This window comes from Ammospiza caudacuta, chromosome 1 (genome assembly GCF_027887145.1).
Source record: "Ammospiza caudacuta isolate bAmmCau1 chromosome 1, bAmmCau1.pri, whole genome shotgun sequence".
In the NCBI taxonomy this organism is placed as follows: Eukaryota; Metazoa; Chordata; class Aves; order Passeriformes; family Passerellidae; genus Ammospiza; species Ammospiza caudacuta.
This window is the reverse complement of record NC_080593.1, coordinates 99159573-99173487: the sequence shown is the minus strand read 5'-3', so window position 1 is coordinate 99173487 and position 13915 is coordinate 99159573. Positions and strand designations below refer to the sequence as shown.

General features: G+C 40.1%; 1 protein-coding gene across 1 annotated transcript; it reads right to left on the bottom strand.

Annotated features, from left to right (window-relative positions):
* Positions 1 to 252: 252 nt before the first annotated feature.
* LOC131557600 (protein-glutamine gamma-glutamyltransferase 5-like) lies at positions 253 to 13684 on the bottom strand. The gene is made up of 13 exons (XM_058804984.1): positions 13526 to 13684; positions 11043 to 11222; positions 10480 to 10722; positions 9431 to 9549; positions 8778 to 8906; positions 8363 to 8540; positions 7279 to 7411; positions 6466 to 6569; positions 6121 to 6363; positions 4353 to 4679; positions 3333 to 3490; positions 2879 to 3012; positions 253 to 1945 (listed from the first exon to the last, which is right to left on the bottom strand). Exons 1-13 carry the CDS (start codon positions 13530 to 13532, stop codon positions 253 to 255), a joined length of 3648 nt encoding a protein of 1215 aa, XP_058660967.1. The 5' UTR covers positions 13533 to 13684.
* Between the last annotated feature and the right edge of the window lie 231 nt (positions 13685 to 13915).

Below are 13915 nucleotides of genomic sequence, written 5' to 3'. Positions count from 1 at the left end.
TGTCACGACGGCTCCGCAGGGAGCACATTCATTTGTCATTTCCACCGTACCGTATCTCAAGACATACAAGTATTACATCCAATGCATCCCTCAGCAGTTGGCTCACAGCCTGCTTTCTGGCACATCTCAAATCCATAGATAAATGCTCAGGAGCAGCACGCTGCTCTTCATCACCCTATTTCTAACCTCTTGTAAAGCATCTGCACGCAGGCTTTATTTCACTGGCTTCAGGTTTTCCCAGGTTACTCGCCGTTACAGATATTTGCGTCTGAAATAAGTGAGAGTGCTCCTTGTGGGACTCCAGGGCCGGCGGGACCCTGCCAGAGCCAGGGTACTGCCAGAGGGGCAGGAGCCGGAGCGAGTCAGGGCGGCGTAGGCAGAGGGAGAGGGGGAGGCGGAGCGGGGTAGGGTAGCGTAGCCAGGGCGGGACAAGGTGTAGGACGAGCGGTTTAAGGAGCTGTAGGGAGGGCGTGAAAGGGTGCCGTAGGTGGCACGGGTCGAGGAGTAGCCCAAGCGCCCCTCGGGGCTCCACAACGATCGGGAGGTGGGAGCCCACGTGGAGCCAAAGCGAGAGGTGCTCTCATAGGAAGGGCCCCACTGAGAGCCACATAAGGAGCGAGAGCCAGAGGTGCCCACAAGCTGGGAGAGGGAGCGAGAGGTGGGGGCACAGAGCGAGCGGGCTGTGGGACCTGCCAGGGGCCTCGGCGATGGGGAGCACGGCAGGCAGGCCGCAGCCGAGGAGTCCAAGGGTTGAACGGCCGGCGAGCTGGCGGGGCGGGCCCCCACGGCCACCAGCGAGGCGGAGCTGGGCGAGCATAGGGAGTGGGCGGCGGGGGGCCCGACGGGGCGGGGGGCCGGGGAGCACAGCGAGTGCGAGGCCGGGGGTCCCACGGGACGCTGGGGCGCCGGGGAGCACAGCGAGCGGGATGCGGAGGCAGTGCCCACCTGCAGCACTGTCGGGGTGCTGCTGCGGTCAACAGCGCGGGGCACCGGGGAGGCCACCGGGGAGCACAGGCCGTGCGCTACGGCGGCATTCAGGGGCTGGGAGGACAGCGTGGCCCCTGGGCCGCACTGAGGCTGGGTGCTGGGAGAGGGTGTGGAGCTGCAAACGACGTGTGAGATGGAGGCACCGGGCACTGAAAGGGGAGTTGCAGACTGGATGGGGTTGCCAATGGTGTGGATTACTGGAGAGCACATGGAGTAGGATGGCGGAGCAGTCATAGGGACTGCTTGGGTTGCCCCATTGGGACTGGGGCCACCCATGAAGTGGGTCAGCAGCGCACTCACCGCATTATTCGCGGGGACAGAAACAGAATAGGACATCGGCCCTCCTCCACCTCCAGCGGGGTGTGTGGGAGCAGGACCTGTCTCAAACACCACGCGAGGCATAGTGGTGCAAACAGGGTTGGATGCTGGGGCTGGCATGGCGCTGTACATGGATGGAGCCATTGGAGCACACGTAGCAGGAGGCACAGTCTCGCATATGACACGGAAGCCAGGATCGCATCCCATCTCAAAACCGGGATTGATGCTGGGATTGAAGCCTTGGTTGCAGATGGTGTTGCATAAGGGATGGCCTGCAGGGAGGTACACAAAGTCGTACACAGGCTGTCCCCCTGCGCTGCAGTTTGGGTTGCACACTGGGATACATATATATTCACACATGGAGTTGAAGGCAGGGTCTGCCACAGGGACAGCCGTTCCGGCTCCCCCAGAGCCGTTCATGGGGACGGAGCCATTCTCACACACGGGGAGTGACCCGTTCTGGCCGATGGGCAGGACACCGTTCTGGCCTGCCGAGCAGCACACTTCAGCTTTGGCACATCCCTTGCAGTAGGCAAACTTGTGGCACCCGAGGTTGGCCAGGAGCCGGTGGCAGCCAAGCCTGTAAGGTGTAAACTCCACGATGGTCCGTGCCTGTTGGTTGGATGCCAGCGTTCCCAAACTGGAGCAAGACAAAAAAAATAATTAGGACCCTAATCCTTAGCTCTCAGAGACCTAAGCACTACAAGATGAGCACACAAATAAATTTGATTTGCTATGCCATACTTTAGAAACAAACTGTTATGACAATTTTGTTATTCTTGTCTTTTTCCAAAAAACCCCATATTCTCTGTTGTGAAAAGCATGGGAAAGCTTTTGTCCCAAGAGAAGATTTGGAAGACTCCCATAGTCACTTCTGTAATGGGAATTGGAAAACCATTTGTGGTACTGACTTGAATTCTTAAAAAATGCAGCACCCTTCTGCCTTAAAGGTGTATTTATTGCTTACCATTTCCAGCAGTTCAACAGGGCAGCTTTGTGGAATCCAGTTCATTACTATTCAGTGAGAACAGTTCTTAACTTCTTGCCCTCAAAACTAGTCATACTTTTGTCTGTTCTCCTTGTCATGAAGAGAAGCAATGCATATTAATGAACAGCTACTTTTACTAGAATGTTACACCATCTCGAAAGCTTCCAGTTTCCTGTGATTAACGTGTTATGAGCTTAGAATGCATATTGCTATTTCTCACTGTCGTTCTCTAATTGTTCCTATATGTGGTTAGTGCCAGTTCATGAATATTTAGAGGAATTTTATTATAAATTCAATAAGATTGTAAGGGATGGGGGACCTAGCTAGTACTTCTTGTAAAGAGAAGTGTGCAGACAGATATTTGATGCACCCACTTAAATTAAATCTTGAGAAAAATGAAGCAGCAGCATTCCTTGCCAGCTTTAAATGATCAGTTTCAAGAGGAGTGAGGCTTTTAATGGAGTCCTGTTCATGTGCTAAACATCAAAAATATCAGAACTATTTTCTCTCTCAAAACCTGTTCTGAACTTGCACACTTTAGTCAAACCCCAATATTGTCCCCATTTCAAGAACTGATGAACTTACTCAATGGTCATTGGCTCTTTGAATAAACCACAGCCTTCTAATGTCATTACACAATTCTTCATGTCCTCCTGGAGAGGATTACAGAAGGAGATCTCTGCTGTACATGGTACTTTCAGTCTGGGTTGGCTCAGTAGCTAGTTAAAAAATAAATAAACACATTTTATGATTTTTAATCCTTACAAAATTGACAATGAGGTAAATAAATGGAAGGGTAAAAATTAAAGTATTATTAATATGCATTTCTTTTTTACATGCTTCTATGATCTCTATACATTACTAAGTCAACTGTTTTACTTTAAAAATCACACCAATCTCACTATATTTTAAAAAGGCAATAATATAGAAGAAAAATGTAAAATATTTCAAGATTATTTGCATTGTACTTAGGAAGTGGCCAATAAGAGTCCCCAGGTCTGTTCCTTAGATCCCGAATTCCATAATTAAAGTTACTTACCTTTACAATAACAGGTGGTCTGTTGACCACAATATCCCTGCTCACCATCAGAATTTCTCCACACTCAGGGTCTGAGACAGCAACCACTTTCATAATGTTGTGATCACAGAGATAAGGTCCATATTGATTATATGATATACACAGTGGAATTTTTTTCACTGTAAAACAAATTTTTTTTCTTTTATTTTTCTGTATTTTTTATTAATATTTCCACTTTCCTTCCCCCTAAAGTTTAACTCATGCTGACAATGGCTTAATTAAGCATTAAGTTATCATGGCATCTTTGAAAATGGACAGAATTTTTTCCTAACTTAGAGTGATACATTCCTATCTTCAGCAATCAGTTTCGCAGTTTTCAATTCATCTATTAGTGAATTTGCAAGATTAGTTGATGATAATAATGATGATAATTATTAAGCAAAATTTGGAATCTTTCCTCCCAGCGCAATTCTTAAAACAATAATTCAAATAATTTATGAGGCAAATTAAAGCCTCATAAAATAGAATTTTAATCTCAGTATGAAATTTTGTCTTATAATGGTGTGGTTTAATGAAAGAGATCTTGTTTCTTCCAGAAAAAAGACATTACCTGTGAAAACAGGTGTTTATGTTCTGCTACACATCTTCACTTCCCAGCATATGGTATGCCTAGGTGCTCTAAGCAAGTGTTTTGCACTGGCTGATACCGTCTGGCCAAAGAAAACATTGCTTTTCTGATAGACAGCTGCAGCTTTATCTTTGTATAGAGTCCAGAATTGAAATTTCAATGAAACAATTTTTTAAACTATCATAAGTATCTCTAAACCTTGAGAAATTAAGGAAAGACTACAATTTACTTGTCACTATACATGTAGTATTGACGTGGTGTTGATTTTTGAGTGATCACCCTAAAGGGAATTCAGCTGTAAATATTTACCACTGCACATCTCACTTCCCACCACTATTAGGAAGTCTCCACAGATCCTGAAAACCAACTAGCTCTGAAAAACAGCAGAGTGTTAGACAATTTCACCCTCTTACCTTCCCTTGGACCCAATGTGACATTCACACAGTCTTTCCAAAACTGATCCATCGGGACACCACTGTAGGTTATAATTTGCGCGCACAAATTGAACTTCAGGGTTTTGTTCTCATTACGCAAATTTTCAAGCAGCCAGTTCAGCTGGACATCTTCACCATACATTGGGCAGTTGGCCATCTTTAACCTCATGTTAATTCCAGAGTCACTCAGAAATGGGTTTTTCAGAGATGACAGCTCTCTGTCTATATGACAGTTGGAAGCGTTGCAGTACCCTGGGTGAATCCTTCTGTAAGCCCGGTAATAGGCTTCTTTGTTTTTCACAGAACCTGTTGAAGAGGATATATGATAATGAATCTGCTGGAGGCACAAGAACCCTATTATTATTCTACCCAAATAATAAAGATAATTAAATTTATTGCTTCTTCTTCCTGAAACCCAAAGTAGCAGGTTGTTGTAGAACGAATGTACCAGATAATGAAATATGAGATACAGCAGACTGAATGAACGGAAGAAAATGAACACCTCAGGGAAAAAAAAAAGAAAAAATTATAAATCTTATTTTACTTTTAAGTAGTTAAATATAAAAAATAGTGATGTAAATCTCAAAATGTATAGTTAGTACAAAACTGAAAATATAACTCTAAAAGGATAAGGGTGAATATGAGATGCTACCATTCTCTCAAAAGACAAAATATGCCATTAAAACAAAGAAACTGTCAATTGTTTTCCAACCAACCAACCAACTAACCAACCAACCGAAAATAAACAAAAATCCCCACAGAGCTTGCAAATCTACAATCAGCTGTGATCTACTGTTCATTCCTTTATGCAGTCTTGCTAGTTGAACTCCTCCTGTCTACTGGAATATGAAAATCAGTAACCCCAAAGTAAGAGCAGCAGAATATGCTAATAATACAGGAATTTAGTAAGTAGGCATATTTTCTGACAGACCCAGTACAAGAAGCAACCAGTAAGGTGTTAATCCTAGGTTTAGAAGAATTTGTGGGTTTTTTTAAATTATCTCGAGTCTGCTAATATTTTAAACTACTTTCAAGGTGAGACCAAAACATATACATATAAACGGTGTTATTTTAAGGGCTGGAATGCACATCCTGTTAAGAACAGGTAAAAAACTTTGGCTTTGTCTAGTTTGGAGAAAAGCAGGCTGAGCAGCAACCTCATTGTTCTTCTTAGCTTCCTGAGAAGAGGAAGTGGAAGGGGAGGTGCTGAGCTCTTTCCTGGTGTCCAGTGACAGGAAGCATGGGAATGGTTCAAAGCTGTGCCCGGGAAGGTTTAGTCTAGACATTAGGAACAATTTCTTTATTGTGAGGCTGGTCAAACAGTAGAACAGACTTCCTAAGGAGGTGGTTGATGGGCCATGGTTGTCAGTGCCTTAAAAAGAGATATTTAATAGTATGTTTCAACTTTTATTTAGTCCTGACATGTGGCCAGGATGAGATGGTCATTGTAGGTCCTTCCAGCTGAAATTGTCCTGTCCTGTCCTGTCCTATCCTATCCTATCCTATCCTATCCTATCCTATCCTATCCTATCCTATCCATTAGTATGTGCTTTGTTTGAATCATCTAAATATATTTCGAAGTTTTAAAATCAAGACCTTTGAAGAGAAAAGCATCTGCCTTTCTCAAAAATGAAAAGAAAATTTCAGATTGTTCTGCACATTTAAACACAGGAGAGATTACTTTGATACTTTTATATGATTAGCCTGTATAATTTCCTCTAACCCATTCAATATGTTTTCGTCATACCTAGCTCATACTTGTAAGCTCCAGTGATATCTTCAAATTGCTCACTGCCAACACTCTTGGTGATTAGGCGTTGTCCACATGGCCACGTGTCACAGAAAAATTTTGTTCTTTTGGCATTGTTTTGGGAAAGCCAGCCAACATAATTTGAATTTACTCGAGAAAACATGTGATGACCATCATAATCCAAGTCCAGTTCCCCTTCCCTGATGCTCCGAACCCATGTAGGACCACTGCAAGCTGAACCTAAACCAGAGAAGAAAAATGTTATAATACATTGAAACCTGAATAGCAGGGAAACTCAGCAACATAATCTGAGTAAAATTATTCCAACTGTAATAAAATTACCTCTTCCTGTTTCCAGAGGCGTTGGATCCAGACACTGCCAGTCACCACAGCACTGATTTATATCTCTGCGAGCCATCCAAGATTCATTCCAGCAGTGGTATCGCCTGTAGAATGAAGGAATATTCAGTTAAAGGTGTCTCTTGGATTACCAAATTTAACACCTATGACAGAGGAAAACCATGTCAGCGATAATTTTTTGATCAACTGAAAATTTTGTATCTCTAAACACTGTTAATGACATTTATGACAGGAGTGGTTTTGTTCACTTTATATCTCTCAGGCTGGAAATTTGTTCCAGAACCCCACAGACCTGATTGCAAAACATGTTTCTTTTATTAGATAACATGACAACACAGTTCTTTAGATTAAGTTTAACAGGCATTGAAAGATTTATAAGAATTAAACAGTCCATTACAAGGAGCATCAGGAGGACAGCACAGGTATCAACCAAGTGATTGTGATTGGAGATAAAAGTCCAAATTAGGGATAAATTTTCCCTAGCATTTAATGATCTACTGTACACTTTTATGGCTTCTAAGCTTGATGGCCTTATTTTTTCAGCTGAGAGTGATAACCAGGCAGCATGGATTCTCACAAGAGGTTCTGCATTTTTCTTTTTTGAAAATCTAGACTGGGTAGACTACTGCTTTAGTAATGTCGTGGTTTTGAAATGCATTATTTGGAAACTGAAGAGCATTACCCAGATAAAGAAAGAGATACACCAAAGAGAGACATGATCTGCTGAATTTATATCGATTTTCCTATAATGTAATTTTTAAAAGGAAAACAGAGCTTTATATTTTTCTTATTTACCATAGTTTGTCTTTGCCACACAGGTTTTTACCAGTAGAGTCAAAAATCTCGTTGATACCAAGGGGATTTTCAATTGAGCAAGGAAAACAGAAGCTTGTGACAACACGGCTTGGAATTCCCAAACATCTCATCACTGTAAGAAAAAATATGAATAAATCATTACAAATCACAATTAGTCAGTCAAATTCTTCACTTATTTATAAATTATTATCTTATATTCTAATTTGCAGTTATAGAAACACAATGGATAGGAAGCAATATTTGGGTCCAGTATCTTCAAAATTCTTTTTAGTTCTTGAAAAGTAGTTTGAAATAAAGCCTAACAGAAAGGAATGCTTTTTTATTCTTCCATCTTAAAATAAAAACCAAAAACATCCACAAAAATAGATGGTTTAAGTTCAGAAATCATTAACCTGATTCTGCATTAATAAAACAATTTTTTTTTTATAAATAGTGTAAATAGTGTGGTACACATAGATTCACCTACAGGACTTCAATTTAACTTTCTTCATTCAATGTAGAAGTAGGTTCAGTAGATAAATAGTATAAAGCTGGAACTGAGCTCATCTGTCTGTAGAGTTTAGTGCACTATTATCTAAACTTTTGCATTAAAAGGAAAATATAGCCAAATACTCTTGTGTTTTGGGGCAGACATTACTATAGATCTTCCTGTTCTTAACTTAATGCTTTTTCTTATCCTTCAAACATCACCCAAAGCATAAATTTTGGCTCTGCAATGGGGTTGTGGAGGTTGTGTTGGTTCTTTCCAACCCCAATTACTCTATGATTCAACAATGCTGCACTTGCTCTGTGTTTTAATAAAAGTTTCAATATTGATAACTGCATAATATAAAGGTCACAGAGAAGGTAGAACTACTTTTCTTGTTCTTCAACCTGTATAGGAAAGCAATAGGTTGATAATAAACACTTTATCAGGAGCATGAGAAAAATATTTCATTTCTTTTCTAGTAAAATTCTTACAAGTGAAATTATTCAAGTAGTTTTTAGGGTCAGAAGTTTTTGATCCTTCTTTTCTTTCTTCTTTTCTCTGTAAACTAGGTAAAGGCAAACTGAACTATCATACCTGTGCACATGACTGAAGCAAGAGATCCACAGTACCCATATCTGACCGGCCTGCATCTACCACTGTACCACTGCTGTAGAATAGGGACACTTCCATTCCAGGAAAATGGCTTTGTTCCTTTCAGGTAATCACTGTTTTCTGGAATCTTCATGATACTGTTAGTGGTATGGCTGCTTATCTAGAAAGAGAAAAGAAAAACAACCTTTTCAAATGGCCGACCATGTCTTTACATTCTAAGCATGTCTCAAAATCTTCAGAGATTAGCATTAAAAGTTTAATTTTCCTGTGAATCTGAGCACAGGAAGGATTTCCCCTGCTCACCTGCTGCGTTAGATTACTGTGCAGTCTGTCCTTCTACAATATAATGACGTGTGACCTGATCTATTCAGAGGTCTCACACGCCCACGGATCTTACCATGTGATTCACCACCATGCTGACATGCACGGGGTCATTGCGCCAGCAGTGGTCACGATCAGAGCCGTGATGGTAACTCGCACCCATATCTAAGATCTTCAAGCAAATGTCCAGAATCCCATCTTCAAACTGAGGAAAAAAAACGATAAATAGGCATCATGGTATGCTGATGTTGCTAAAGTAACTTTCTTATCAATAATCCAGTCTTTTTCAATTATATGAATTGCTTTTCACCTCTCCTGCCTTTGTTTTTTATTTTCTTTTTTTTTTTTTTTTATTTTGTTAAATCAAGCACAACTCCTAGTGGTCTGCATGATATTGCCTATCTGCCTGAAGGAAAACCAAAGGCAAAAACATGTCATTTTTACTTATGTTTGACCAATGGAATAATTTTCCTTCTGAAGCACAGTGTTTGTTCCACCTGTTCCCAGAACATTGTGCAATTTCCCTCATTTTACTAGATAAAACTTTGTTCCAGTTATTTGGGCTACAGTGAAATTTTCAGACATTTTGGTTCATGTATGCATAGTCTGAACTGATCCTAAAAGCCTTTGCACTACAAATAGGGCATGCATTTCTGAAAAAATACAAACGACACTTCATTTATCAGTATATGGATGTCATCTATTTCTGAACAAGTATTAAAAATATACCTGTCCAAAGTGCCATGGTCGAGAGGTTATGTGCTTGTGAACTCCTTCATACAGTATGCCATGTTCATTCAGAACATATTCTTCTCTATGGGCCTGATTGTCCAAATATACAGGATCATCTGGAAAAGATGAAGAGCTTTCATTCAGACAAAATATACCTTTTTGGTACTTCTGTGTTTCTGCATCACTGGATCCCTCTCTCCTTTACTACCAGTTTTTGATGTATACTTTTATGTTGAAGGTTGTGGGCTCTTTAAGCACTCACAGAAAACTCATTCCTACTTACAGCTAGATAATATCTTTATTAAATCTCTCCCTGCTGTAAAACACATTAATGGAGGAGTTTGCAATTTATCTTCACACTAAGCTGTTCTACAAGTCAAACACTCAGCAACATAGAGTTGTGTATCTGATTTAGATCAAATCAGCACAGACAATGTGAGTATTTGTCATGTAATGATTTTGGCAAGGTCCTACAGACTCCAGAATTGCTTGCTACCTGAGCCAGATCTAAAGAATTTAATTTGTATTTGTACTGTATTATTTTATGATGACAACACAGTATTCACAGAATTACAAAATGGTTGAAGTTGGAAGGGGCCTCTGGAGGTGATCTGGTCCAACCTCCAGCCAGTTCCCCAGGCCATATCCAGATGGCTTTTGAATATCTCCAAGGATGCAGACTCCTTAAACTCTCTGGGCAGCCTGTGCTACTGCTCAGTCACTCTCACAGCAAAAATGTGTTTCCTGACAAACAGAGGAAACTTCCCAGTGCTTTCTGTCCTGTCAAGATACTGTAGTAGTTGTGGGAAAAAAAAATTATACCTCACCCCTACTACCACTAAAAAAAAAATTGAAACAATGGCTTGAGACAGTCTTGAATTTGGAGGAAAAAGATTAAAAAGAACAGAATTAAGTCTCTCCTTGATTCTCATTGTTTCTGTTACTACATCCTTTACGCACCAGGTAAATAATAAATATCTTCTACAGTTTTACTCATCACTAGTTTTTTTTTCTTAAAACAATCTGATTGTCATTAGAGTTCTTACCTGCACACCAAGGGTTAAAAAGGACATAAAAATCTCCAAGACAGCGCTGGTATGTGTGACCACAAGATGTGATTTGCATATTGAGAATATAACGGCCAATGCAGACGTTGGAAGGAGGAAACACGCTGATACTGATGCATTTTGGCTGATGAACTTTGTAGGAAGCACTCCAGCAGGTTTGATCCAGACATCTGCCCATTGGGAAGGTGCATTTTGTCTCATTTGATTCACAGGGTCTGAGGCCTTTTCAGGAAAATAAAAACCACTTCCATCAGACTACTAAACAAAGTACATGTAAAAGGCTGGTAATTTGCTTAGGCATCATTTGCAAGGCGAAGCTCCCAAGGGTGGATTTCTTTTTCACTTGTCACTTCTCTAGCAGAGTGAGAAAACTTTACATATTAGAAGAACTACCTGATTTAGGGGAAGGTAGTCTCTTCACATAGAACATGAGTAGGTTATGGGAATATGAAGACTATGAAAGAAGTCTTCTGAAGTTTATGGGAAATATTGTTAATCAACAAAGGACTAGGAAAGTCTGCAGAGTGCTTGGGAGTGACTACCTGTCTCCACGGTGAAAGCAGCCTGGTCCACGGAGTCATCCCATTCTCGATTTTGGAAGCGAGCATATAAGCTAAAGGCTTGCCCTCTCCTTATTATCTGTCTGTCAGTTCCGAAGAAATGGGTATTATGTATTTGACAGTTGGAAGGACAGTTCAAGTCGACTTCTCCCAGCTCAATAACTGCAGGACAGAGAAAGGAGCACAAAGAAAAGCCCCATATAATTAAGTTCCAGCTTCGACTGTGGTTAAGATTAAGTGACAGAGGAGACAACGATGAAAGAGAGATAACTCTTTCAAAATACATTCAAGACTGTTCAGAATTCAGTGAGACTTAAATTGAGATATACATCCATAAAAGTTCCTTTACAAGTTCACTACTTTCCTAGCTTGCAGATGGAAACTTGTCTAACTCTTTGATTTTTGTAGCTGTGCTACAAGTTTCACTTCTTTTACATAGTGCCTGATTGTATTATAAATACCTGATGCTGAAGGCCAATATTAGTATCTCTACATGAAAAACTGACTTTGCATTGTAAGTCTCTCCACACATTATAAAATTCTGTCTACAGTTTTGCACATGCTATCATTTGAGATGTTTCAGTTTTTTTATAAAAGAAATTTTAAAAATAAATAGAATAAATAAAAAAATTGATAACATGTATGTATTTGAAAGCTTAAGTGGCACTCCAAATTATTTATGAAAAAAAAGATATGTATAAATATCTATCCAAGACTTAAAATAATGTTAAACATGTATGCAGATGTCTCAGTCTGCACTCCCAAAGTCATAAAAAAGTTTGCAGATATCATTGAGGAACTTAATGGAAAAGGAAATATTCACAAATTGTGACATTTTAAAATGCTGATGATCTATCCCAGGTGTGATTAGCTTGACAGAAATCTTGGCCGATTCCCCCTTAGGCATCCTGCTTGCATATCAGTCATTTCATAGGAGTAATTATGACACTGGAGCCAGAAGGATGGGTGGCAACATTCATCTTTACTTATTTGCATACAACTTTTTATTTTCCAAAGTTCTTCATTCTAATTGAAGATGATGGGAGCCACAGATTCTCAGCAGTTTTGGAAATTGGCTTTACTGATGTACAAAGTCTTGTATTTTATTATAATATTAATGTGTTAAGTTTGGTCCTGCTTAGCCTACAGAAAAATCTAACAGTGCAACTTCTCTAACTACATGGGTACCTATAGAATTAATATTGAAGGGAAAATACTTTTTCCTATCCAAAACCAAGGGTGTATCCACTCAAGGGGAGACACATAGCTAAGCCCTTAGGATCAGGAAATTTTTAACACAAATCAGTGGAGTTTCCCAGGATCACATCCTGAATTAAATAATAATTTAAATTAACTGGGGAGAGGGTGGGAACGGGTGGAATAGGTAGAGAAGAGGCAAAAAAAATGCAGTTTTTTCTAATTTGTTTTTCTTCAATAAAAATAATCTTGTTTCTCATCTAACTATTTAAACTTAGTCATGCATTGGTCATTCAGATCTTCAGCAGAGATCAGCAACAAATGCAGAGCTGCGTGCTACCCATGATAAAAATTTGCACACGATCAACAATAACCAAAAAATACAGGAGTGCATTGCATCATTATTGCTCATGAATACAACATACCTGCTGACAAGAATGAGCAACAGAACTGAACTGAACTGAAAATCTCATATCTTAATGAGAGTTGTCAACCATAACAAAAAGTATCCTGGTCACACCGAAAGTACTTATAGCACACATGGCAAATTCCTGCGGTCAAGAACACTGAAAGAACCTGATTCTTGCCTGGCCTCTGGAGGTGTTTATAAACCAAGACAACTGCTCTTCATCCACTCAGTAATCCAGCAGAACTGGAACATCAGGGAGCTGAGGTATTACATTTCCCAGGGTGTTCTCTAAAGTCAGCCCACAGTTTGCTTATCAGATTTAAGTATCGCAACTGGATCATAAACGAGCTAATGATTACTTTCTTAAGCAAAGACAGCTCAGAAAAAATACGAAAGGCAATTCAGTTTCACATTTCTTATTGGTTTTCTGCCTCTGGTCTGGGAGAAACCTAACTATCCATACCAGTCACAGGGTTTTCTCTATCAATTCATATTTTCCCTTCATTCAAGACAGAATATGTCAGGCATTCACTGGAAAATAATTGCTTCTAGCATGAGAATACTGAAAGCTAGTACTCTGTACTAATGCTAGCAATAAAGTTTATTCTTTTCCATGCTATTTCCTATTTTCAGAATTGACTGTTGTTTCACTAAATCTTTTCCATAGCTTTATCCTTCATAGTAGTTTTTTTAAAAGTAGTTTTTTTCCCTTTCTCTCTAGTTCCACAAAGAACATCCAAACATGCAAGTAATCCCTACACAAAAATATGTGCAGTTTTTTAGGCCTGTACACATGATCATTTAATTATTTCTGTTTTCAGTCCTAGTTTAAGGGATATTAAAGTTTCAAAACACTTACCTTCCATTTTTTCTTCTTCTACATGTACTGGTGTCTGAAGCACAGTACTGGTGGATATACCAGCTCCTCAGCAAGGCGCACTGCAAGGTCTGGCTGATCTCCTCTGCCAACCAACCTAATTTCCTCTCAGTAACACTTATATTCAGAACTAAGAGGCCGTCACACGTGTTGCATCAACAAAATACCAGTTTTAAAAGAGGCCCCACCCATGTGTCTACTGATGCTCATAAATGATTCATTTTAACTTCCAGCATTATTAGGGAGAGTCCTGTGGCTGAAGGGAGGGAAGAGATCTTGGTAACCTCACCTATAGCACAGTGCTCTCAGTGTCCCACAGCTTGCCCTGTCTCAAAAATACTTTAAAGCCAGGATGAATCTAAACACATTTCA

Coding starts and splice junctions, on each gene's coding strand:
- LOC131557600 (XM_058804984.1), bottom strand. Junction 8,541..8,777: donor GCATGGTGGTGAATCACATG/GTAAGATCCGTG, acceptor TTCTCTTTCTAG/ATAAGCAGCCATACCACTAA. Junction 3,013..3,332: donor GACCACCTGTTATTGTAAAG/GTAAGTAACTTT, acceptor TTTTTTAACTAG/CTACTGAGCCAACCCAGACT.